Here is a 25,677-nt window from a genome sequence, read left to right on the forward strand (position 1 = left end):
ATTCGTATCTTAATAGATGACCAGAAAGACCGTTTATATAGGCCTACTATCATATCTTGAAACTTTAAAGGTGAAGTGTGTCAAATTTTGTGACATCTAGTGAAACAGACTTGTCAGAAATATAATTTATTATTATTATTCATAAGTTTGTCCGAGAAGTTTTCCCCTCTCTGGGCCACGCCCCGTGAAGCCATGAAGACGAGCATGCGTCTCCTCCACATACCCCCAACACATCCTGTGCATTTACAGGGCTTGCATTTACTAAGTTTTACTTTTTAATCCAAGTCTATAACACTGTCGTGAATTGCATTGTTTGATGGGGGATGAAGAAAAGTGGGTGTGCGTTCTTCAACATGTCCATGTGTTCTTTTCAGGTGGTTTCTCTGCCTGTTAGCTGTTAACTGTTAGCAGGCGACACTCTTTCAGAGGAACTTGGTGTCCAAAACCAAAAAAATGTGATACAACTGCACTCCCTAACCTCTCCGAAGCAACCTTTGTTCACCTTCCGCAGTGCAAGGGGACATGGGCTTGTGGCACCGACTGCTATCCAGAAGAATGATCACCACATGACAGATAGCGAAAAATATAAAACAACAATTATCTTACATTATATCATGAATGTAGTTTACGTGTGTTATGCTACCTCCAACATGTCATACAACATGTACATGCCATGGTGACCACGACAAAGATACCCCAACGTGAGCCGTAAAACATTGTACGATTAAAGTCTTACATTGTTGTTTTCTCCCCAGCTCATAGTGGCAGCTGAGCGGCCGTGTCACGTTACCGCAGTGGGCGGAGGTCTGGATGGTCTACTCTAGATGGTCTACTCTAGATAGTCTACTCTTGATGGTCTACTCTAGAATAGATAGTCTACTCTTGATTGTCTACTCTAGATGGACAAATCTAGATGGCGTACTCTAGATTCTGGAGTAGACCATCTAGACCATCTAGGGTCTAGATGTTCATCTAGGGTCTAGATGGTCTACTATAAATGCTCTTTTCTAGATGGTCTACTATGGATTGTCTACTCTAGTTGCTCTACTCTAGCTGGTCTACTATGGATGATCTGCTCTAGATGGTCTACTCTAGATGGTCTTATCTAGATGGTCTTATCTAGATGGCGTACTCTAGATTCTAGAGTAGACCATCTAGAGTAGACCACCTGGGTCTAGATGGTCTACTCTAGATTGTCTACTGTCTACTCTAGATGCTCTACACTAGATGCTCTACTATAGATGCTCTACTCGAGATGCTCTACTCGAGATGCTCTACTCTAGATGGTCTAGATTGCCAAGTGTTTATTCTCAGGCGGTTGATGCCCATGGACGATAATATGGTTATTGTCATCTTTATGGTATGCTACCTATTTGCCAAATAAACATTAAGATGATATTAGAATGCTCTGGGCTTGTTTTAAACTGTGATTGACCACGCTCACATTAATCTATGTTGGATTTAAAATACACAAATAAAACGTTCAACCAACAGCTGATCGAAGAGGAAGCACATCAAATAATCTGTAGTCCCGCCCTGCCGTCTGTAGTTCCGCCCTGCCGTCTGTAGTCCCGCCCTCACGTATCAGCGGATGCCTCGAGACGCATTTCAGCACCTCGCAACTGTCCGCTCAGCGCGCGCCTTACAACGGTAAGAATGGCGAACAAACGTCATTATTATTTTTTGAATTGACACGTTTTGTACCGAACAGGTTTTGCCTTTCTCACTATAAAACCTAGAGTTAAGCCATGCAACGTTCAATAGCTAAATGGACGGATTTAGAAAGTGGTAGTAATTGTTGCCATGTAAAGCTGTTATGATGCGTTCGAGTCAGACACGAGCTCTGCGACGAGGCGCATGCCCTGCCGCGTCTCAAGAGGCGGCGCCATGGTCGGCACTAGCGCCATCAATGATGAGACACTGAGCTACGCGACATACAGGGAAAATACACACTGTTGCTGCTTCGCCATCAAATTATCACATTAGTGAATCCTTGTTTGGGCAGGAGGAACGCACACACGGCCACCTGTGCGAACAGGTAAGGTAATAACAGATGAACCAGTAGGGTTAATATTATGTAGCGTTGTCTTTAGAACTGACGTCTGAGCTAGGAGTGCATGGGGCCAGGTTGTCTTTAGACCTGATATCCAGGCTAGGAGTGCATGGGGTCAGGTTGTCTCTAGACCTGACGTCCAGGCTAGGAGTGCATGGGGCCAGGTTGTCTTTAGACCTGATATCCAGGCTAGGAGTGCATGGGGTCAGGTTGTCTCTAGACCTGACGTCCTGGCTAGGAGTGCATGGGGCCAGGTTGTCTTTAGACCTGCTATCCAGGCTAGGAGTGCATGGGGTCAGGTTGTCTCTAGACGTCCAGGCTAGGAGTGCATGGGGCCAGGTTGTCTCAAGACCTGAAATCCAGGCTGTGTGCTGTTAAGACCTGACGTCCAGGCTTGGAGTGCATGTTGCAAAGTTGTCTGTAGACCTTACATCCAGGCTAGGAGGGCATGGGGCCAGGTTCGGCATACTGTGTTGTTTGCATTCAGTTAATTGATCTCCTGGGGATATTCAGTTGGTGTTTTAATAACTGGGGTCTTTTTGCAAAGAAACAATTTACAACACACAACACCATTCGTGTGTGTGTGTGTGTGTGTGTGTGTGTGTGTGTGTGTGTGTGTGTGTGTGTGTGTGTGTGTGTGTGTGTGTGTGTGTGTGTGTGTGTGTGTGTGTGTGTGTGTGTGTGGCTATGTGCGTGCGTGTGTATGTCGCAGGAGTAATAATGTAATGCAGTTTACCTTACCAGGTGTGAGCCATGCTGTGTTTCTGACATAACTTACAGCTGCTACCATTTAGTTGGTCTCATTCCACATAAGGCTATTTTTAAATGTTAGGTGTATTCAGTGCATGTTTACAACTTGGATACATTGCAATGTGATATATCGTAACGCCATAATGTAACTAGCTTTTCACTCCAAGGATTTAGCCGAACCTGTGTTTGTTTATATTCACTCTACAGTAATCTTCTTAACGTCCCAGAGCTTAGTGTGTGTGTGTGTGTGTGTGTGTGTGTGTGTGTGTGTGTGTGTGTGTGTGTGTGTGTGTGTGTGTGTGTGTGTGTGTGTGTGTGTGTGTGTGTGTGTGTGTGTGTGTGTACGGCCCATGTGTACTATGTGTTTGTGTACACCCATAGTCTAGTGTTTCAAACTGTCTGTACCTTTTAGGGAGGTTAGGCCAAAAGTTCCCTGGCATGGTTCTTTTTGCTGTATGATATAAGATAGGAATAGCAATATCCATTATTTAAACCTTTAAAACCTCTCCCAGAAGCATTGAGGTTTACAGTTCAACCGTCAATAAAAAGCATTTCCAATGAGAACATCTTCTCCAATGTGCCATGAGCTGTTAATCACTGCAAATCTCTTTTTTAGGGATATTAGTAAGGTCAACAACACCCTAAAAACTCATGCCTTCTTAGGCCTTTAGTCTTCAATACTTGACTGACATTTTGACTCAGTCACTTCTTAAACCCGACCCATACTGGATTTTACAGCTAAAAGGACCAATTACCTGTAGTATGGGGAGGAGCTACTGACCTTCACACAGAACATGATGTAAAACTATTAGTGTTGGGAGCGTTTACGTGGTTATTTTCTGTTTAGAGGTTCAACCTCCACATAAGAGGATTTATAAAGAGGTCATTGCGTTAATAAATCAACAAAAACCTACAAATATATATATATCGTTCTGGCTCAAGTAACTTTCCTTGCTTAATCAATTACAATGGTAACATAAGTCACCACTATCTTTTCTGATGACGCTCTGTGGTGCGTGAAATGTATGAGTGTTTGTGTTTCTCTGTTCTGTGTTTGTGTACACAAACACAGAACATACACACACACACAGACAGACACACGTGTCTGTCTGTCTGTTGCAGGAGTAGTGGGAATCTCTTGGCACCTCAATTTTTGATTCGATTCCGATTATGAGGTCGAACGATTCGATTCTAAAATGATTATTGATGCATCTCGATGCAGCAATTTTTTATATACATTTCAATGCGTGATTTTCAAAAATATATATTCATCTGAGTTTGCTACTCAGAGTTTGCTAATCACTTCCTACTTTTGTGATGATCATTAAAGACATCAACAGATTAATTAACTTATCTAATATTTTATTAGAGAAAAAGCTTTTGTCACAAATATGACTTTCTATGAACAATGCAATAATCACTGCAGCTTGCATTACAACACAATATGGAAGTATGTAAAAAATAGGTTTCAGTTTTCTTTTCTTTCTCATCTTTCTTTTCTATGTCATTAAAGAAAAAGCTGCTCTTGAAGTAGAAGGAGTTCTTGTGTCTGGCTGTGAGTTTGCGTGCATGCTCTGCGTAGGCTGAATCACAATTGTGTCAAGACAAATCAGATTTGCCTATACACACTGAAGAAAAATTAAATAATTTTAAAAATTGCCTCTCTAGCGAACAGAATGTCGCAGCAGGCGAAAAAAACAAATCTTTCTAGAGAGATTCGCGATGCATCGAAGAATCGATATTTTTCCCAGCCCTAAGAAATAACAATGTAATAATTCTGTTTAAACTAAGCTATGAGCCATGCCGTGTTGCTGACCTAATCACTCTACACATCACATACAGATAAAAACGTTCCCACTCTTTCTATTACTGAATAATTAGTACTATCCATCCTTAGCTGTATTCAGCACTTGTTTACAACATACTTGGATACATAGCAGTGTGAATATGAGTAGGCCTACATGTAATCATATTCATTGAAACGTTACAGTGTATCTCTAGCTTATCACTCCAAGGATTTAGGCAATCACTCTACCGTAATCTTCCCGTTCCATACGCTGTGTGTGTGTGTGTGTGTGTGTGTGTGTGTGTGTGTGTGTGTGTGTGTGTGTGTGTGTGTGTGTGTGCGTGCGTGCGTGCGTGCGTGCGTGCGTGCGTGCGTGCGTGCGTGCGTGCGTGTATGCACTGGCTAATTTGTACTATGTACTGTACACATAGTCTAGTGTTTCAAACTCTCTGTACCTTTTGGTTAGGCCACACGTTCCTTTGCATGGTTCATTTAAATGTATGCTGACAGAGTAGTTCGGGCAATTTCCATTCTTTAAAACTTCTCCCAAAAACAACGAGGGTTACTGTTCAATGGTCAATTAAAAGCGAGAACATCTTATAACGTCTGTTTCCAATGTGTCATGAGCTGCTTCGCTCTCTTCTGAAAAAGGTGGATCTGCTAATAACTTTTTTCCCCATTCCTTTTTCTTAATAAACCCATTAACAAATCAATATCAGAGACCCAGGCATAATTTGGTAACAGATGAACTATGATCTTCATAAGCTAGATGAAGCGCGGTAGCTAGCAAGCATGAGAACAGCAAAAGCACTATTTCATGTTTTTCGTCCATATTCTGCATAAAGGAATATTAAAAAGTGAAATAACCGACCACCAATCATTCGTCTGTGATTACAACCTAGCAAATGGAAAAATGAATGTGCTACCACCATCCTGAATCCTGTTCAATAAACAATCAATACATTTTTTTCTATTTAGCATATAATTTGCTGCCAATTTATGGGTATGATATGGGTACATTACTTTGCAATAACTTAAATCTGTCAGTCTATGTAAGGAAAAAAAACCTGTGCAAAGGTTTATCACATTGAATGCATCGTTGTTAAAGGGTTCAGATATCCTCATGCATACTAAGGCAATCACTCCTCATTACCTCGACTGACATTCTGACTCAGTTACTTTCTCTTGTTTTCTCTTACAGTAATCAATTACCATGGTAACCTAAGCTTACATAAGGGGCCTTTATCTTTTTTGAAGATGCTCTGTGGTCTGTGAAGGTGTGTTTGTGTTTCTCTGTTGTGTGTGTGTGTGTGTGTGTGTGTGTGTGTGTGTGTGTGTGTGTGTGTGTGTGTGTGTGTGTGTGTGTGTGTGTGTGTGTGTGTGTTTGTGTGTGTGTGTGTGTGTGTGTGTGTGTGTGTGTGTGTGCTTCCTTCTCTATTCAGCGTATGTGTGTCTCTCTGTGTGTGTCACGTCTGTGTGCTAAACTTCTCATTCTCACATAATCACCCATCACATCCCAAAGTTGAGTCTACTTGGAACTGATTACATGTACTCAGCAGATAGGAACATCTCACTCAACATATTTAATATTGAATTAATGAGCATATATTTTGAGTAGTTACCATGAGTCATATTCAAAATGTCATTGCTCAAGTTCCAAATCTTCGTTTTCCATATTGTTTCTATGTATACATAGTTTACAAGTTTGTACGTTTTAGGCCTAATGTTGGTATTTGAGAACTTGCTAAGATCTTTGCTATGGAGTTAATATCATTCAGCTGTACACCATATTAAAACTGTTTTGCTGACTTTTACCGATTGTGAAAGCATTTAAAAAAATAAAGATAAAAACGCTTTTGAGAAATGTCTTGCATGCATCTTAAAACAGTTGTGTCTGTACCAGGTGAGGATGTCCCAGGTTAAGCAGGTGGGACTGCTGGCAGCTGGCTGTCAGCCCTGGAATAAAGATGTGTGTGCTGCGAGTGGAGATCGCTTCGCCTACTGTGCAACTCTGGCTATATACATCTACCAGGTACAGTGTATACAGTGTTCTACACACACTGGCCTGACACCAGGCTTTTTGTTTTAATCATTGAAAGTGTAAGTGAAACCCCTGTTTCAGCTCCCCGCTTCAATATGACATTTAAAAAACGACTCGGCTGAGAGTTGTACGAAGGAGGGGGATGTTTTTCCCCATGGTTACAGCTAGGGATGCACCGAATATTCGGCCACCGAACATGTTCGGCCGAAAATGGCCCAAAACATAATGTTCGGTTTCGGGTTTTTTTTTTTTAAATAAACAAAAAAATGTACTCATTTATTTAAAGGTACATTGTTCTTAAATTCTTGCAATGATGTCTGCTGGAATGTTAGAAAACGTTGAGTATTAAAGAAATATTTTGTATCAAATTTGTAATTGATTTTTTTTATAGAAAAGCAAGAGAAAAAAGTTTATAAAGGACATTTAATTGTTTGATTTATGCAATGGTCAAAAATTAAAGCAAAATGAATGAAAAACACTAAAAGCCACATTCGGTATTCGGTTTCGGTTTCGGCCAAGAATTTTCATTTGGGTGCATCCCTAGTTACAGCCCATATCAATATCAATATGTATATCAAACCTTTTGCAACTGAATAAATCTCCTTCATTAAGAAGTAACTCCTTCAACCTGACTCACACTGTGACAGTCTGAAGACAAGAAAGAAGATTTACCAGTTTACCAGTGGCCTTTTAGGCTATTTAGTCTAGTCAAGATATTTCAACTCGTATCCTTTATCCAGCAGTCTTTTTAACTGCTCGGTACACAACAGGCCTTGTGTTGCTATTTCATATATTTCTACCTCGCTTTACCCTTTCTCTCTCCCTCTCCCTGTCCCACTCTCTGTCAGTTGGATCAGCAGTACAATGAGTTTAAGCTGCGGTCCATCATGTCGGAACACAAGAAGACCATCACAGCGATCAGTTGGTCACCGGACCACCCTGACCTCTTCGCCTCGGCCTCAGCTGATAACCTGCTCATTGTCTGGAACGTGGCCGAGCAGAAGGCCGTAGCTCGACTGGACAACACCAAAGGTACTTCTGATGGGATGTGTGTGTGTGTGTGTGTGTGTGACCTTGATGGGCCCTAGCGTGTTGAGGAATCGTGTCATTTACTTTCAGCAGATGCTTTTATCCATATCTCAGGCTGAGAACAAAGCATACATTCAGAATTGTTCTAGCTACAAAAGAAAAAGAAAAATGACAAACAAATCACAAAGCTAATAGGGGTGATTAGTAGACTTATAGTGTCAATGTAAATGGAGGGTGAGTGAGAATGAGACTGCCGGTAACACCATTTTCCAAGCTGTATTCGTCCTGGTGTATTCAGAAGCCAAATGCCCAACGCATTTGCAAAAACATTATCTCACATAATTACATGACAGTCTGTTGTAGAATCTCAGAGCTATAGGCTCATAACGACATGAACACATTGATATCTGAAGTGTCTTCCCTGCCTACCCAGGTATCCCTGCGTCAGTGAGCTGGTGTTGGAACTCCACCAGCGGCGTGGCTTTCGTGTCCCACAGGGGGCCCCTGTACATCTGGGTCTACGCGGGGCCCGACTCTGGGGTCACGGTGCACAAAGAAGCACACTCCTTCCTCTCGGACATCTGCCTGTTCCGATGGCACCCCACCAAGAAGGGCAAACTGGTGTTTGGCCACACAGACGGCAGCTTGTCCATTTTCCAGCCAGGTAAACTGATTGTTACCTGTGTTCAGGAAAGAGTGGTTTGTTTGGCAGAGATTAATAAAATATAGAATTTTACCACCTGTTTTCTCTAATTTATGGTCTTATTTTAGTAACAGTTACAAAAAGTGATAGTTTACTTTAATGGCGATCATATTAGACATACTACCAAGTTAAAAAAACGAATAAACGTTTTTTGGTTTACTGGCTCTTTAATAATCATCCATTAGGCAGGGAGAGTACTGTGGACGTCATATACACTGTCGATAGGAAAGCAAGAAATATTGTTGTCCAAATAAATTGAGAACAATAAACAAACATATCGAACGTATACATATATATATTTTTTTATATATATATATAGGTCTATAATTGCTTTTTGCATGTATACATAAGTATATAATAATGTAACCTTTGTTTACAAGTGGATGGACAACAAAAATGGACAACAAAAAAGGACAACAATAAACAAACATCGAACGCATATATATATAAATATATAATGATGTAACCTTTGTTCACAAGTGCTGTAGACAAAAGATCACACTGTATGACTTTCTGACCTCTGACCTGTCCCCAGGGTCTAAGAGTCAGAAGCATGTGCTGCGTCCAGAGTCCTTAGAGGGCACAGATGAGGAGGACCCCATCACAGCTCTGGAATGGGACCCTCTGTCCACTGAATACCTCCTGGGTGATACCCCATCGCATGCCTCATGCCTTATATATTGTTTGTTTTTCTAAGATGAGATGGATTTGTGTGATATTGGGTTGATATAGTATAATGTATGGCGGGATATTCATTCATGCAGTCCAATTAGCGTGTGTCTGATGATTCTTTGAGAATTAATGAATAACTGACCGGCGAACTGCGCCATGACGTTTGACCAACACTGAATTTAATTTTTGTTTGGGTTTACATTGTGACATGTAGTGAAATGTAGCGATCAAATTAAGATTAATATTGATTAAGGAATTTGTAAACAGTGTGTGTATGCTTGCGTGCATACCTGTGTTTGTGTGTAGGAAGTTATGCACAACATAAAGTGTGTTGGGGACATTTCTCCCGTGTGATAAAGTGCAAACAGTGTATGAAGTGTGTGTTTTGTTGCAGTGTCTAACCTTCACAACGGCATCAGGCTGGTGGACAGCGAGGGCCTGAACTGCATCACATCTTTCTGCTTTCCCTCGGCTGCGGCGTCAGTCCAGTGTCTGGCCTGGGTCCCGTCTGCACCAGGCTTGTTTATCACTGGAGGTAGTCCCCATGCAGAGTCCATATCTGTGCATGCACTAGCCATGGACATTCAAATGCAGACAAATATGACCATTGTTTGCAACAGGGACTATTCTAGCACTGACCAGTCAATATCAGGCTAGTTACCAGTTATAAGTGTGGATTGGTTGCATTAAGGATTCATTGGCCCTGTTTGGAATGTGGATGTGTGCCTCGGTAATGACTCAGTTACTAACCATCCACTTTAGCTTGAGCGTTGGCCTCACCACAAGTTATGTCACATTCAAGTTTTTGTTTTTCGATCTGGGCATGCACGCTACAAAAACGATTCTGGTTGGAATTCTAAGTCAAAGAATTTTTTTATTATTTTAATATTTGCATCACCCCCTTTGATTTACTTAAAAAAGGATTTACAGAATGCTCTGAATATCCTTCATGGTTCTCAGTACTGTTAAAGTCCATCTGGTGCTGGTTGTGCCAGACTCTCAGGTGGGGGTCCTGAGGATATGGAACGCCTCCCGCTCCAGCCCCCTGGACAACATCAAGCTGAAGAAGACTGGGTTCCACGCCCTCCATGTCCTCCACTCGCCTCCGGCCAAGAAAGGTATGATTGGAAACCTTTTTTTTTATTCTTTCAGAGTATAAACGCTCAGAGGGTAAATAACAGTAGGAGGTAGTGGTGTGCAGTTTTGAAAGCTAATTTGAATGTCAGTGTTTTTCTCACATTGTTTTACTGATTTTACATAATGTTGCATATTATAAATAATGTTATAATATATCCAACTTTAGTCATGTATATTTTCTCAAAATGTCCTGCCCTGAAATAGAGAGAAATTCCCAACTAGTTGTCAGGATAGCTCATTTACAATCTATCATTTGTATTTTTAGAAATATTAATATATTTACCTGTTCTGTCCATATGCAAGTCTCAAGCAGAATACATTAACGTAGTAGCGCAATTCATTGAACAAACCTGTTCACTAAAGCTATATGTGAATAACTGGTTTGCAAATGTTAGTTTATGTTGTTATAGTTAAATTTTATTTTAAGATGTCATTATGGCCACTGATAATAATAAGCGAGCCAATGGTTGTATAACCACACACTATTTGAATGATGGCTTAAATCATGTTGCTTCGAAAACAAATCAATTCAGAAGTTTTACACCAAACGTTGTCGTTTTGACTGTTACCTATCACAGCTCCTTTGAACCATATTAGTTTTTATTATCATGTTTTTCTCACGTCTCCATCATCCCCATCCCTATGCCCCTCTTCTAGCCCTGGGCTCTAGCTCGCCCAATAAGAGTCAGTACACCAGCTCCACCAGCGAGGCGGTGCCCCCACCCACTCTATCCCAGAACCACTCCTTCTCCCTGCCCCCTGGACACGCTGTGTGCTGCTTCATGGACGGAGGAGTCGGCCTGTACGACATGGGAGCCAAGAAATGGGACTTTCTGAGGGACCTGGTATATTACAATAGCTACCAGTAGGAATATGATAGAAAAACATTGAATCTACTTAGTTGAATCTCCGGTGTGTCTGCAAAATATGGACTGGTTTCAACTATTTACTTTCATCGGTAATTAGCATGTATGCAGTTACGGATGGTGTCATCTGGAACAATATTGCTGATTTCTACTGCTTAGAAACTGCCTGAAAGAATGAATACAGCCTGTGAACTGTGCAGGAAGTCAAAATCAATATTAACTCAATTTTGGGATTTATTTGGCAATGGCTTTTTGACCATTGTCATGTAGTCTGTCGACAAATTTATATTTATAGAACTCCACGCCTTTCATTTCTTTCAGGGTCATGTGGAGACTATCTTCGACTGCAAATTCAAACCAGATGATCCTAACCTCTTGGCCACAGCCAGCTTTGACGGGACTATTAAAGTTTGGGATACCAACACACTTACAGCTGTCTACACCTCCCCTGGCAACGAAGGAGTGGTCTATTCTCTATCCTGGGCCCCTGGTAGAAAGATACCTCACACACACACATACCCACACATACACAAACACACACACATACGCACGCACGCACACACACAAACTCACACTCACACTCACACTCACACTCACACACACGCACAGCAACCAAGTAGAATAGATGTATCTGTGATATAATTCTTGAGGATAAGACACAGGAACTAGCCATCACTAGGAGTTTTGGTGTACTATCCACCAATATGATTAGGAAAATACTATTGACGTATTCATGTTTAGAAGGGTGTCTGTGTGTGTTGTTGAAGGAGATCTGAACTGCATAGCTGGGGCTACGTCTCGTAACGGCGCATTCATCTGGGATGTGAAGAAAGGGAAGATGATCACCCGCTTTAACGAGGTGGGGTTCACTGCCATTGGAAGCACACTGGAGCGTGTTCATCTCAGACATGTGTTTCATTGGTACATTGTCACTGTTTTCTTTCTGGTTTAGCATGGAAAGAATGGCATCTTCTGTATTTCATGGAGCCACAAGGACTCGAAGAGAATCGCCACATGTAGTGGAGATGGGTTCTGGTAAGTACCTTCTGTGCTTCTTCTCAGTCTTCCAAAATGTGAAAGTACTGGACCCTATTATTAATCTTGGGTGTAAAGGACTAAAGCAAATAAATTGACATTGGTCCAGTATTGATCCCATTTTTGTCTGACAGGCTCAGATTCTATTCTATCATTATGGAAAGGATTTCTGCAGGGAAATACAACTTTTTTTACCTTTGAAATCTTTTTTTTGCGGTATTTATCTATTGTTCTTGTCATTTACATCGCAACTCTCCTTCACCTGATTCTTTTAGATAGCACTACACTACGCTTACTCTATTCCAACACAACAAACTCTCCTCTCCCCAGCTCTCACTCACATGCCACCATCTCCTCCTGCAAAAACTCACTAACAATCAGACCATGATCAGGGAACCCGTAGGGATCCTTACCATAATGATAGAATATAATCTGAGCCTGCACTGTAACAGGACGTACAATGATGCCCAATGGCTTCAGCATTCTCACTCAATACTGGACCAATTAAGTTGTTTTCAGAAATAGTCACTTGGACCCAAATTGATTGGAAAATAGGTTCAATGTTGAAGAATCCCTAAGTTCTCCTTTAAGAACACTGTATTTTTTAAAATAACACATGCATTCTGCATTGTTTTGTGTATGACATTTGAAACTGGGTTTGAATATGGTGTTTTTAACCAGTATCATTCGGACCATTGATGGAAAAGTCCTCCACAAGTACAAACATCCTGCTGCTGTCTTTGGTTGTGACTGGAGCCAGAACAACAAGTAAGAACAAGTATCTTACTATCTCTCCCTCAGATAGCTATATTTTAATCCTATTTATTCACATATAAAGAGAAATCTGACCTCAGAACTCTGTGCAAAACCATAACATGAACATTACTGACAAACATTAAGAGTGTTAAGACCAACCAAGCAATTTTTGATACATAACATGCAGTTATCCGGTCTGATGTATTTTCTGTCTCTCTCTCTCTCTCTCTCTCTCTCTCTCTCTCTCTCTCTCTCTCTCTCTCTCTCTCTCTCTCTCTCTCTCTCTCTCTGTGTCTCTCTCTCTCTCTCTCTCTCTCTCTCTCTCTCTCTCTCTCTCTCTCTCTCTCTCTCTCTCTCTCTCTCTCTCTGTCTCTGTTTCTGTCTCTCTCTGTCTCTCTTTCTCCCTCTCTGTCTGACACTCTCTCTCTGTCTTCATAGGGATATGATAGCAACAGGCTGTGAGGACAAAAACGTGCGTGTGTACTACCTGGCCACCAGCTCCGAGCAGCCATTGAAAGTGTTCACTGGACACCTAGCTAAAGTGTTTCATGTACGCTGGTCCCCGCTACGAGAGGGAATACTCTGCTCTGGATCTGATGACGGGTAAGGGAGACCGATTGTGTTAGAAAAGAGGGATTGAACAAGTGTATGTGTTGTAGAATATAGCACACGTCCCTCAAAGCCCATGCAAGAAGCTTTTCAGAGGAAGTATTTAAAAAAAATAGGAAAAATGCTCAGGCTGTGGTTGCTAAGTCGAACTACAGCCTACCCTTGTCTTGACCTTTATATGTAGAAGGACATCGCTTGATCCCACCCGTCTCTTCTACCCTCTTCCTCACTCCCCTTAACGTCCCTCCCTGTGCAGCACTGTGCGGATCTGGGACTACACCCAGGATGCCTGCATCAACGTGCTGAGCGGCCACACCGCCCCTGTGAGGGGGCTACTGTGGAACACAGAGGTGCCCTACCTGCTGACCTCAGGTACACAGTCCTGATGACAATACCACGAGGGAATAATGAGGGGAGGGTAATGAAGTCATCACCCTACTGTGCATCATACTGCAGGCTCCTGGGACTACACCATCCGAGTGTGGGACACCAGGGATGGGACGTGCCTTGACACCGTGTACGACCATGGAGCTGATGTTTACGGTAGGAGCACATTGCATGAGTGGAAGCCATTTTGTATTGACAACAGAAAAAGAAACCAAAACACTGTGATTGGTTCAGCATTGACACCGTCATAATAAATAAGATGGCCACCAACATCATAGCCGTCCCTGTCTGAACGCCTTGTTAGGGTTAACCTGTCACCCGAGCCGCCCGTTCACCATGGCCAGCTGCAGCAGAGACAGCACGGTGAGGCTGTGGTCCCTCACGCCCCTCATCTCCCCCCTGCTGCTCAACATAGTCACCGGGCAGCCCTGGGACCGCATCCTGGGGAACACCGGTGAGCCTGGCTGCTGGCAGGGAGGATTATTGTCCGTCCGTCCTTTTTAAAGTCTGTATGTATCCGTTGACCTTAAAATTCATTGCATTAACTTTTAAGATGAATTGCAATCTCCAATGTACCTCGGTGCCCGGATAAATTGTTAGGTAGTAAATTGGATCAATTTCAAATGCAAAGTGTCACTTTTTTCGGGTTTAAATATAGTAGTCTCCATAGAATACCACAGTAGTGAGCACATCTTTTATTATCATTAGTTAACATCCCCAGATGTGTTTCCGTGGCAGCAGACTCACAATCGTGTGTTGTTGTGTGGTTCCACTTCAAAGACGTGAAGGTATTTTCTGTCGTGCAGACAGAGCCATGGTTCCTGGCTCTCCTCCGCTCCTCTGTGGCAAAGTGTCCCGGGACATCAAGCAGGAGCTGGACAAACTCACCTCTGAGGCCAGGGTGAAAAAGCTCCGTTGGTTCTCCGACTGTTTCTCGGTAACTGCACTTATATTGCTAATCCAAGTCAAACTATTATTTGTAGTGTATTTCATGCAGACAGAAATAAACAAAGTGCTTAAGGGAGACAAAACAACAACACAAATAACCACATAAAGTGCTAAACAAGAGAAACAAGTTTTTAAAAGAGGAATCCAAATAGAGACCCAGCCAAACATTTGAGAGGAAGCATTAAACATGGAAAATGATCCATCCCCTGATCAGGAGAAAGCACCCACTATAGTTGTATCAGAACACATTCCATGGGGGAGCTTCTCTACCCGTAGTATAAATTAATATAGAGAGTTGGGTCCTTGTCATTACTGTGTTTATGTGTTCCTGCTGCAGCCTCCAGGGGGCAGCAACAACCTGTGGGACCTGGTCTCGGTCATCAACGGACAGGACGACTCACTGCTGCCCCCCAGCTACAGCAAGGGGGTCATGCACATGAAGCACCTGCTGAGGTTCAAAACAGTAGGTCAATGTCTCGCATAAATAACCTGCTGGTTCTCCTTATAGTTCAAATGCATTGATAATGTTTATTGTCAGGGCAACAATTTGTATATGTATTTTTATTTTCTAATTATAGTTTATTTTGGTGTTGTTTATCCTAGGATCCTAGGATAAAATGAAATGCATTGCTCTACAAATAGACAATAAGCATATGTTTTCTGTATGAATGACTTTACTTTAAATACTCATTACATATTAATACATATTACATTCACTTTACATACTCTATGAATGCTCTATAAATAACATTACTGGAGTTAACTTGGTTGGACACACATTAGTCTTTAGCCAATGTTGTTTCTTCCTTATAGATCTTAATGCATTAACATCGGTGTTTTTCCCTGATTCAATCATTTTCTGGCAAAGTAACAGTAAGACGGCCCTCGTTATGGATGTTGTGTGTTGTAGTCAGACGCCCAGGAGCTGACCATAGTCAAGATGTCTAAGTTCGGAGGAGGCATCGGAGCTCCCAGTAAGGAGGAGAGCCTGAAGGAGGCAGCTGACATCCACCTGAGGCTGGGGCAGATCCAGCGCTACTGTGAGCTCATGGTGGAGCTTGGACAGGTAGGATGCACTCCCCCTGAAAAAGGCTGAGCCCCCCCTCCCAGAACCCCAATTGTGTGATGAAAAATGATATATTTTTCTATAATAATATTGTTTTTCTATAATAATACGGCTCTAGGTTCTGTTGTTGGAGTTGCGTTGTGTTCAATGTCGATGTTATGATTGGGTCCTCAGAAGCAGGAGGCGGGACTTGGGGGTGATTGCATCACTGTAGCAGCAAAGTTTTCAATTATGTAGCCTATTAGCCCTGGATCATTGGTTCTCGTTTTTGTTATTTGTTAGTTTTTGTTCTGTCAAAAATGAATTAGCACCTGCTATAAACACTCGCTAACATGAGTACCATTAGAGCAAAGCGTTCCTGTACTAGATGTTATGTGTTTCTTAAACAATCTGAACCTCCTTTATACTTTCTGTTTGAAGTGGGACAAGGCTTTATCAGTGGCTCCAGGAGTCTCAATGAAGTACTGGAAGAAACTCATGCAAAGGTATGACTCCATGTTTTACACTGTTTACTTACACAACATGCTGCACTCATAGTTCTGTTCATAATAAATAGCATCAACACCACCTTACTAGGATTTAAAGACATACTGTAGAATAACAGCCTACACAGGTAAAAACACAATCAATTTAAAAAGTGGTTTGTTTCTGTATCAAAAAGATATGATTTATTTATATATATATATATATATATATATATATATATATATATATATATATATATATATATATATATATATATATATATATATATATGTATAGTTACAAACATATTTATACATGTGTTATCTATTTAGGAGTCATATAAAATATTATATTTATAGGTTTTAATATTATTTTTATTGTTTCTCAGCCCGCTCAAGCCAAAGGAATGAATTGAACCATTGTGTCCCCACAGGAGAGCAGACCAGCTGATGGCAGAGGACAACGACGATGCCATCCCATACTGCATTGCTACAGGGGACGTCAAAAAACTTGTCAACTTCTTCAGTGGCAGAGGTCAACTGAAAGAAGCCCTGCTGGTAGCACAGGTATAGAGATGAACACGGTTCAATTGGAATGCTGTATATATGCAATACTACTACTGAGTATTAATAACAAGGTTTTGCATGCGAATGGTTGGGAATATGTGTGTTCCTAGGGTGCATGCGAGGGCAACATCCATACACCTCTGAGCTCAGTCAACAACAACAGCAGCAATGCAGTGGACAACAAACAACAATACCAGAGGTATGTTAGAATTCAACTTAAACTGGCGCCATGTCACTTTTCTACAGCAGCTATTTACTCCATTATAAAAATATCTGAACTAGAAAGTTTCTCAAAACACCCCGACCAACAGGAACCCATCCGCATGGTATAATCTCAGACGGCTGTAAACAAATAAAACAGATTATTTCTAATGAGAAAGCGTTCATAGTGCAGGATGAGGCGTGATTTGATGGTGGTTCAGGAGAGTTCAGGTTGTGTCTGCTCCTAGTCTCCTCCACAGGGTGTGTACAGAGCTGGCCGAGTGGTACTTCCAGGACGGCTGCTGTGTGCTGGCGGCCTGCTGTCATCTCGCTGTAGACAACATTGAGGTATGTTCTTAAAGTTAAACAATATCATTGTTGTTTTAATAATGAGGACAGATAATGACGGACGGACAGACATAGAACCCAATCACAAAGGTAAAATAGCCTAATTTGTTCAGCTAGCCGACTCCAATCTTTATTTATTGTCTGGTATGTGTTCTTTCTGGGATATTCCCAGTTAGCTCTGTCCACTCTTATTCGTGGTAATGAGTTGGAGCTGGCTGTCTGCGTGGGGGACGTCCTCGGGGAAGCAGCAATGAAGAGCACAGCTTACTGCCTCGAGCTTTTAGCAAGAAAGTACATGACGGCACCTACCTGGTAAGGTACACCTTACCCTTTGGCTTGTACTTATAGTTTCATGTTCAACTGTTGCAGAACCGTATTTCAGGTTCCCCAAACCTACTTTAACAGCACACAAATTGCAAATATCTTTAATATGCAGAATAAACAATTGCTAAATAAATGGAAAGGTTTTCAAGTGAATAAAGAATTGACTAAGTAATCAGATACATTGCTGAAGTATTTTATAACCATTGTTTCCTTCAATTTGTCGATTCACACATGCATTCACACGAACCCCCCTGACCCTCACCCTCACTGTTTGGATCTGCTCTCCACATCCAGGGAGCTATCAGCAGACCTGCTCCACATGATTCCTGACAACAAGCTCCTTTTGTCCAAATTATGTGCTTTATACCCCGGAAACCCTGCTGAAAATAACAGTTTGCATGAGAGGGTCAGTCCACAACCTTGTCCTTTTTAACTGTATACAAGTATTACGTCTTTTTCTTCAATCAAATATAGTGTTTCTTTGTGTAACTTTCAGTGTGGCCTCCCGCCTTTGGAAGAGTGCAAGAGCCTAGCCGAGGACAGCTTGGCGGAGGGAGACTTGTTATCGGCCGTTCAGTTCTACCTCCTCAGCGATGAGCCCGAGACCGCCCTGTCCATAGGTTTACAGCATGTCAAAGGTGCACACATGTCAACGCCTTACTTTGTGTTCATAGTAAGCATTTATATCAAGGTTTGAACATTTTTGAATTGTCAACAAATCCTGCCGTTTTGTGAACCTCCTCCCCAGAACAATTGAGTGGATCTGATTGGATGGTGGATAGTGTCCAGCCAATCCTGGACCTGCTGAGTTACATCAGAACAGATCGTCTCGTCATGGTCAAGATGACTGAGTAAATGCAATGATAATCAATGTAGTGTTAGTAATAGTATCAGAGTTTAATATAAGCATGGTAGACCAGGGCAGTGGGGTCACCCTCCCATTTGCCCCCATGTTTAAACCCCTTATTACGGCAAAACAATAGCTCAAATGTTCTCATGTACTTTATTGAAATGTTTGCTGGTTTTCATGACATATACTACACTACCCATTCGCCTCTTCGATTCTCAACCAACTACCAGAGAGCACAGCCAGTGCCATCCCTTCAGATACTTTGATGATAGTGACTTTGCTACTTGCAGAAAGCCATACAAATCCAAACCGACTCCGAATCGGTTTGATTACAGTCCAGTACAATGCATCATCGCAATTTCACTGTACCATCAGGAAAAGATAAATCTAAATTAAATAAGGCCTAACCAAGACTTCTACTCTGGAGGAGATCTGCACCATGGGAATTAGTTTTGGTATATTGGGTGTGATAATGGCCACAGTCTAGTATCCATTACTTATCCATTGCTTTCCTGGGAAATCCCTGTTGTAAATCTCATAGGAAAAACACACCAAGAGCCAAAAGGCTCTCGACCCTGTAACATCCCCACAACATTGGGCATAATAAGATATTAAGATTCTTCTTATAGTATTTTGAGGTACGAAGCACCTTCATGTGGGTTGGTTTGAGAGATAATACTACTTCCTGCCTCTCATCACGTTTGTGTTTGTGGGTGTCGTTGTGTGTTTGTGTGTGTGTGTGCGTGTGCCTGTCATGTGTGTTTGAGATCAGGGCCCGTAGTGAGCTGTTGATACTCTGTGGCTACATCGGAGCTTTGTTGGCTATCAGAAGACAATACACCAGCATCGTCTCTGCACTATATGAATACACCAGGTGCGTCCCTCCATTCCTCTTCTCCATTCTCAATGCACTCATTCAAAAGCAATTTAAACAGAACATGTTAGTTCTTACAGTTGTATTTGTATCTAAAGTGAGGTATTAATTGAGAGAATCTAAAAGAAATCGGTCTGTTTTTCAAAGATTTTGTCATGCAAGTGAATATTATCCAACTAAAACCACTGCGCTTTGCTTCTATCAAAACCTCCATTAACCTTTTGAAATCTATGGTTATAGGAACAAACAAATAATAAGAAATTATTCTGCCATTTTCCGTGTGCGTGATGTTCGCCTTAGACACGAATACCAAGTTATTGCATTCAGTGTTAGGCTTATAGCCACTAGAACTATGCACAACTTAAAGGAAATTTTATGTATTTGGTGAAGGCGGAATATATTGTATATAATATAGACCGAACACAGTCAAAGCGCTTCTATCTGGCGTGCTGGGTTAGGATGCTTTGCTGTTGTTGCTCTCTGTGGGCATTTCATCTTGCGTCTCACGTATGGGCGCAGATTTCCTCTGTCCTGCGAGTAATTTTTCACAAGGTTGAGAGGATCCCCTCAACTCAACTCACATGGACAGCCTTCCGTGAGCTAAACCAACCCTATTCACTCATGACGTACTAGCAGTTATCAAGAGGGCGTCCTCAAGTGATGCTGCTTCTCTGGGGTTGGTGTCCTCCACTGACGCTCTATAACTAAATTACGATTGGATGTTTGATTCACGGACGCAGCTGCTTAAGAGGATTCATATAAATTATATTTTTTTCAGCGGAGGATATCTGAGTTAATTGATATTGCTTTTTATGTAGATATTTGCAGTATTTATTCAGTTTGGGGAATCTCAAGTAGTCTTTAAAGTAGTCGTGCTGACTGGACGGATCAATTACTTTCAGAAGCCTTCTGTACCAGGTTGTTACAAAGATGTGATACGGATAAATGGGCCTGATGGCTTTGGCCCCCAAAAGCGTGCTCTCTTTGATATCGTGGCATCGTCCCGTACTCCCTCTAGTGGCTGCTGATGGCCTGCAACCGTGATCCCCCACCCGCACACGATCCCCCGCCCACACCACGATCCCCCGCCCGCGATCCCCCGCCCACACCACGATCCCCCGCCCACACACGATCCCCCGCCCACACACGATCCCCCACCCGCGATCCCCCGCCCACACCACGATCCCCCGCCCACACACGATCCCCCGCCGGCGATCCCCCGCCCACACCACGATCCCCCGCCCACACCACGATCCCCCGCCCGCGATCCCCCGCCCACACACGATCCCCCGCCCGCGATCCCCCGCCCACACACGATCCCCCGCCCACACACGATCCCCCGCCCACACACGATCCCCCGCCCACACACGATCCCCCGCCCACACACGATCCCCCGCCCACACCACGATCCCCCGCCCGCGATCCCCAGCCCACACCACGATCCCCCGCCCACACACGATCCCCCGCCCGCGATCCCCCGCCCACACCACGATCCCCCGCCCACACACGATCCCCCGCCCACACCACGATCCCCCGCCCACACCACGATCCCCCGCCCGCGATCCCCCGCCCACACACGATCCCCCGCCCGCGATCCCCCGCCCACACCACGATCCCCTGCCCACACCACGATCCCCCGCCCACACACGATCCCCCGCCCGCGATCCCCCGCCCACACCACGATCCCCCGCCCGCGATACCCCTCCCACGATCCCCCGCCCACACACGATCCCCCGCCCGCGATCCCCTGCCCACACGCGTGACCGGCCCGCTCCCAAAGTGAATGGGAGGCCACACGCGTTTGGTGGTGCCGGGCCGCTGGTCAGACCCGTTTATCTCCGGTTGGATCATCATCACTTTTTGATATCATCACACAAATAGTGCAAACTAAACGTTTTCTTTTGAGACAGTATCTTAGAATGTGAAACTGCTTCTGTTAACGTTAACTATTTGCCAGTGGCTGTGGTATAAGCGGGCTAATCCACTGCTCAATGGGTCGTGCATCAGTACAACAGCACACCCAGGATTGGATGATCCCTCATGCTGAGGTTATGTTTATGTTGATGTTTGTGCAGTTTATGACATCCATTAGAACTGTAATCCTAAGAGTACCAAGACTGTGTCCGGTGTGTCCTCCATCAGTCAGCTGTTGAAGCGGAGGGAGGTGTGTGTCCCGCTGAAGATAGAGCAGTTGTCCGCAGAGCTGGACGCCTGGAGGACCTGTGCATATACCAACAGCAGGTTGGACGCACGCACTCCGCACTACACCCGCACAGGCCAGCTGTCCTCTTTCGGATCAACCTTTGAAGTGCTTCTTCGCGGTTCTGTGCAAAAAAACACACACACTTATTGTATTTAGTGATATATTAGCAGACATGGGGGACTCGAGTCGCAAATTTGAGGACTTGAGACTTGTTTGACAAACACTGATAAATGACTCGACTTGACTTTGACTTGGTCTTCATGACTTGAGACTTGACTTAGACTTGAGACAGATGACTCGAAATGACTTTTTTAAAGTTAGATTAAAGGTTGGGATTTGCGACAAGCCAGCAGATTTTGAAAATACACAACTCAAATGGTCCTACCCCCTCTCCTTCCACGCTGACTCTGACTCCACCCATTCCAAGTACATTGACGCGCAATCACGCACGAGCGCGAACACAGATGCGCGAGAGTGAGCCAGGCTGGCTAGGTTGGAGTTTAGGGTTATCTTCTAGTGCTAGGTCCAAATGTGGATTAGCTAGTTAGCTAGCTCCAGTAGCTCCCGCAGGATAACAACAAACAGAAGCTTGCTCTGGGTCACGAGCTCTGAGTACGTGCACGTGCACAAAGGGGTCACTCGCGGGGAGCAGGGGAGGGGGAGTGCAGTACGACCGTTTGATTGACGTACTTACTGTCCAATGCCACTCGATGGTTCTGAAAATCATTGGCTTGAGTTTTTCGAGCCCTGCCCCTTCCACAGATTATTGACTTGTTTAATTTTTATGTCAGTAGGCTACTTCTAACTCAGTGGCTGTAAGTGGGTTATGATAAGAATTTCAAGTAATTTTCAAATAAAATGACACCGTCAGAGCGTCAGACTGGGCTGATCTCAGCATACCACAAAAAAACGAAGAGGGTTCAAGTTCCAGTCCCCAAATTCAGTTGAACCACTATCAGGACATTTGTGATGGACAGAGCTGCCTTCAGTTTTGGGCCATGAACAGGCGCACCCTCCCCTCTTTGTTCAAGGTGGAGGTAAGAGTTATGGCAGTCCCTGCATCAAGTGCACCTGTTGAACGTGTGTTCAGCCATGGTGGGGTGATAATGTGACCCCATCATTCACAACTCAGTGACAAAGTACTGTCAAATTATTTTTTTGGCAAATGCAATGCATTGTAAGTCGATGTATGTTGCGAGGCAGCAAGATTGCTACAAGCTTTCAGGCTTGTGTATTACTATTTCCCCTTCCTACAGTATGTGTATGTGATATTACTTTTGAAATATTCTTTTTTTTCATGTGTTGCAAATAATATTCTGCAACATCTAGGGAGATTGAGTGATTGACTTGAACTGTTCTCGTATACAGCCACCTAGAGGTTCTATTTGATTCTGTTCATAGGTTGGTAATGATCATAAAAACACTTTCAAACTATTCACATAATGGTTTTGGAATGTTTTGAATACCATTGTTAATGTTAAGACATTGTTATTGTTAATGTTGAAATAAAACTCAAATTATGAACCACTCTCTTTACCGATTTTTAAATGTGGAAACTGGGTAAGATCATCAGATTTTTGTATGACTTGACTTGTGACTTGCTTGACCTGAGCAATGACTTGACTTGTGACTTGCTTGATTCTCACCACAGTGACTTGGGACTTGCTTGAGACTTGAAGGTTGTGACTTGAGACTTGCTTGTGACTTGCACATGAGTGACTTACCCCCACCTCTGTATATTAGCCTATAGTAAAATTGGATTGGTGGCTTTTAATTAAATTTGTGTGAGAACACACAATTATATCCGCAATTACGAATTCAGTTTACTGTTCAATATTGCCCCAATTTTGCTTCCTAATCTTAATAGCTCATTAAGAGCTGATGTATTTCAGATTATCCTTTTGTTTCACACATATTCACTACACTATGTACTTCATATTATGTTAAAACTGTGTTGAATATCAATGTCAGCAATCTAATATAATAATAATCTGTCCGGTTTTCAACGATTTGGTTATGCAAGTGTATATCATCAAACTTAAACCACTGCATCTCCCAAAACACCATGACACATGTTTGCATTTCTCTTTTGGATGAACATTTTGAAGGGCTTCTAATACCCCTCAGGATCTTAATGAGTCTTCCACATCGTATTCGTCTCTGATAAAGCAGTTTTGGTTGACCTGGGATGTGTGTTTATGTTGTTCCCAGCAGCCCTCCTTCAGAGGAGCAGAGCCAGGAGTTCACCTGTCTACAGAACAGAATATGTCCTACTGAGATAGGTAATATGAACCTCCATCTATCATGTTTCCTTCATTCAAACGCATTATGTATTGTTATGTAGCTGGGGAACACATTGGAATAATTCGGTTTGTCAATTTTACATTAATATTACACTGAATTTTGAGGTGAAACACGATGATAATAATTCACATAATAACTCATTCCAATATTAACTCTTGTTTAAAAGCCTCTATTGTTCTATTGCTCGTGTCCCAGGCTCTTTGGTTCTGTTTGGCCCTGACTATGTGACCGGGTCCAACCTGCCCAGCCACTCAGACGTCCAGCTCTCCTGCTTCACTGGACAGAGGATACAGGTTGGTGTGCGTGTGTGCGTGCGTGTTTATTCTGCTACAAAGTGCTTTGATTTGGTTGATTAGGAACAGATTTTACATTGGTGCGTTTTTTCTCCATGCAGGGCCCAGTGTTCCTCCTTGAAGATGGTAAATCAGCCATCTCTCTTAACGATGCACTCATGTGGGCCAAGGTCAACCCCTTCTCCCCTCTGGGGACGGGTGTGCGCATCGTCCCCTTCTGATGTGCTCACACCAGACACAACAGTCAGAGCCACCCTGTGGACACAGGGAGAGTAATATTGTTTTGGGCTGGGCGGCTGCGTTCACACATTACACGTTTAAATTTGGTCCCGTATCGCTTTGCCTGATCTGTTTGACATTTTCGATTCAGGAGGACAAGATTTGGTCAAAGCAAAATGATCTGAATTCCTGTCCAGCCTGGGGAATGTTCCATTGTTGTCTGAAAGCACATGTTAAGTCACAGAGCCTTCCTTTCACTTTTGTTCGTCATCTGAATGTGATCATAGGGTTTCATAAACATCTGTTTCCGAGCAACTAAAGCAGGCACAGACTTTTAACAAAACCTAGTACTGCTAATTAGTGATCATCAGAAATTCACCATAACAAATCTCTCAGTTGATATGTGTACATGATTTAAAGGCCTCTCTCGAACTCATTGAAAGTGTCAATATATTGTTTAACCGTTGAAGTTGGGCTCACCTAAGTCCAGTAAATGTATGTTTTTCAGCGTTTGAACTAGCCCTTTAAAAAACAAAGCAACAACATTGTATTTGTGTGTGAGCGTTTGAAGACCACTGAGGCATGTGTTGCCAGAGTGGGGCCCTGCAGGGAGCTCTGGATGCTTTTCTTAGTCAACGTTATCCCACACCTCATCGATACAGCCTCTGTAACCTGGCCCCACATGTTTTAGATGTCATGTTTCAAGGTATTGCTATAAAGAATGACATATAAATACAAAATGAGCCCAATAAACAGGGTTGGTGCCTTAATCTTTAAATTAATCTATAAATAGTGGCCTGCATAGCCTAGAGTCCCAAAACTGCATCCTATCACAAAACGTAACATGCCAGTAGAGGAGTACCACCTACAATGTAAAACTGTCAAGCGTATAGGATGTAGCACTTCATGAGCTTCTTTGATTGTTTCTTGTTTTCCATGTAAGCTCGAACAAAGCAGTCTTGGTTCCAAATCAATGTACATACTTCTGCTAGGTAACGGGTGGGCCGCTGTCTGCTGAGACGATGTACTTAAATAAAGTGGAACCCAGCTGTGGGTCAGATGTAGGAAGACTGCCTCCACAGATGATTCATGTATCTTTGTGTATTGTACATTTATTGAAAAAGATTGTGAATGTCATCATAGTAAACTACAAAATGATAACCTTTTTTAAATAAATCATTACATTGAGCAA

The 25,677-nt window shown here is 42.8% G+C and overlaps 1 protein-coding gene across 4 annotated transcripts; it reads left to right on the forward strand.

Moving 5' to 3' along the window:
• The first annotated feature begins 1,552 nt into the window (after window positions 1–1,552).
• wdr17 (WD repeat domain 17) lies at window positions 1,553–25,677 on the forward strand. 4 transcript variants are annotated; one of them, XM_030352182.1, is made up of 32 exons: window positions 1,553–1,650; window positions 6,493–6,621; window positions 7,479–7,662; window positions 8,093–8,323; window positions 8,898–9,008; window positions 9,429–9,569; window positions 10,030–10,152; window positions 10,829–11,016; window positions 11,359–11,527; window positions 11,805–11,896; window positions 11,990–12,072; window positions 12,754–12,840; window positions 13,267–13,431; window positions 13,694–13,809; window positions 13,894–13,980; window positions 14,129–14,278; window positions 14,631–14,761; window positions 15,110–15,235; window positions 15,683–15,838; window positions 16,259–16,323; window positions 16,737–16,869; window positions 16,980–17,068; window positions 17,319–17,418; window positions 17,591–17,730; window positions 18,037–18,148; window positions 18,239–18,380; window positions 18,491–18,593; window positions 19,365–19,466; window positions 21,609–21,707; window positions 23,881–23,951; window positions 24,169–24,266; window positions 24,368–25,677. In XM_030352182.1, the coding sequence occupies exons 2-32, from the start codon at window positions 6,499–6,501 to the stop codon at window positions 24,485–24,487; spliced, it is 3,837 nt and encodes a 1,278-aa protein (XP_030208042.1). In that variant the 5' UTR covers window positions 1,553–1,650; window positions 6,493–6,498; the 3' UTR covers window positions 24,488–25,677. The 4 variants fall into 4 exon arrangements, with proteins under 4 accessions (XP_030208042.1, XP_030208045.1, XP_030208044.1 ...); XM_030352185.1 differs by having other exon boundaries at window positions 23,884–23,951; XM_030352184.1 differs by having other exon boundaries at window positions 11,808–11,896.

The sequence above is a fragment of the Gadus morhua genome, chromosome 3 (assembly GCF_902167405.1).
Source record: "Gadus morhua chromosome 3, gadMor3.0, whole genome shotgun sequence".
Taxonomy (NCBI): Eukaryota; Metazoa; Chordata; class Actinopteri; order Gadiformes; family Gadidae; genus Gadus; species Gadus morhua.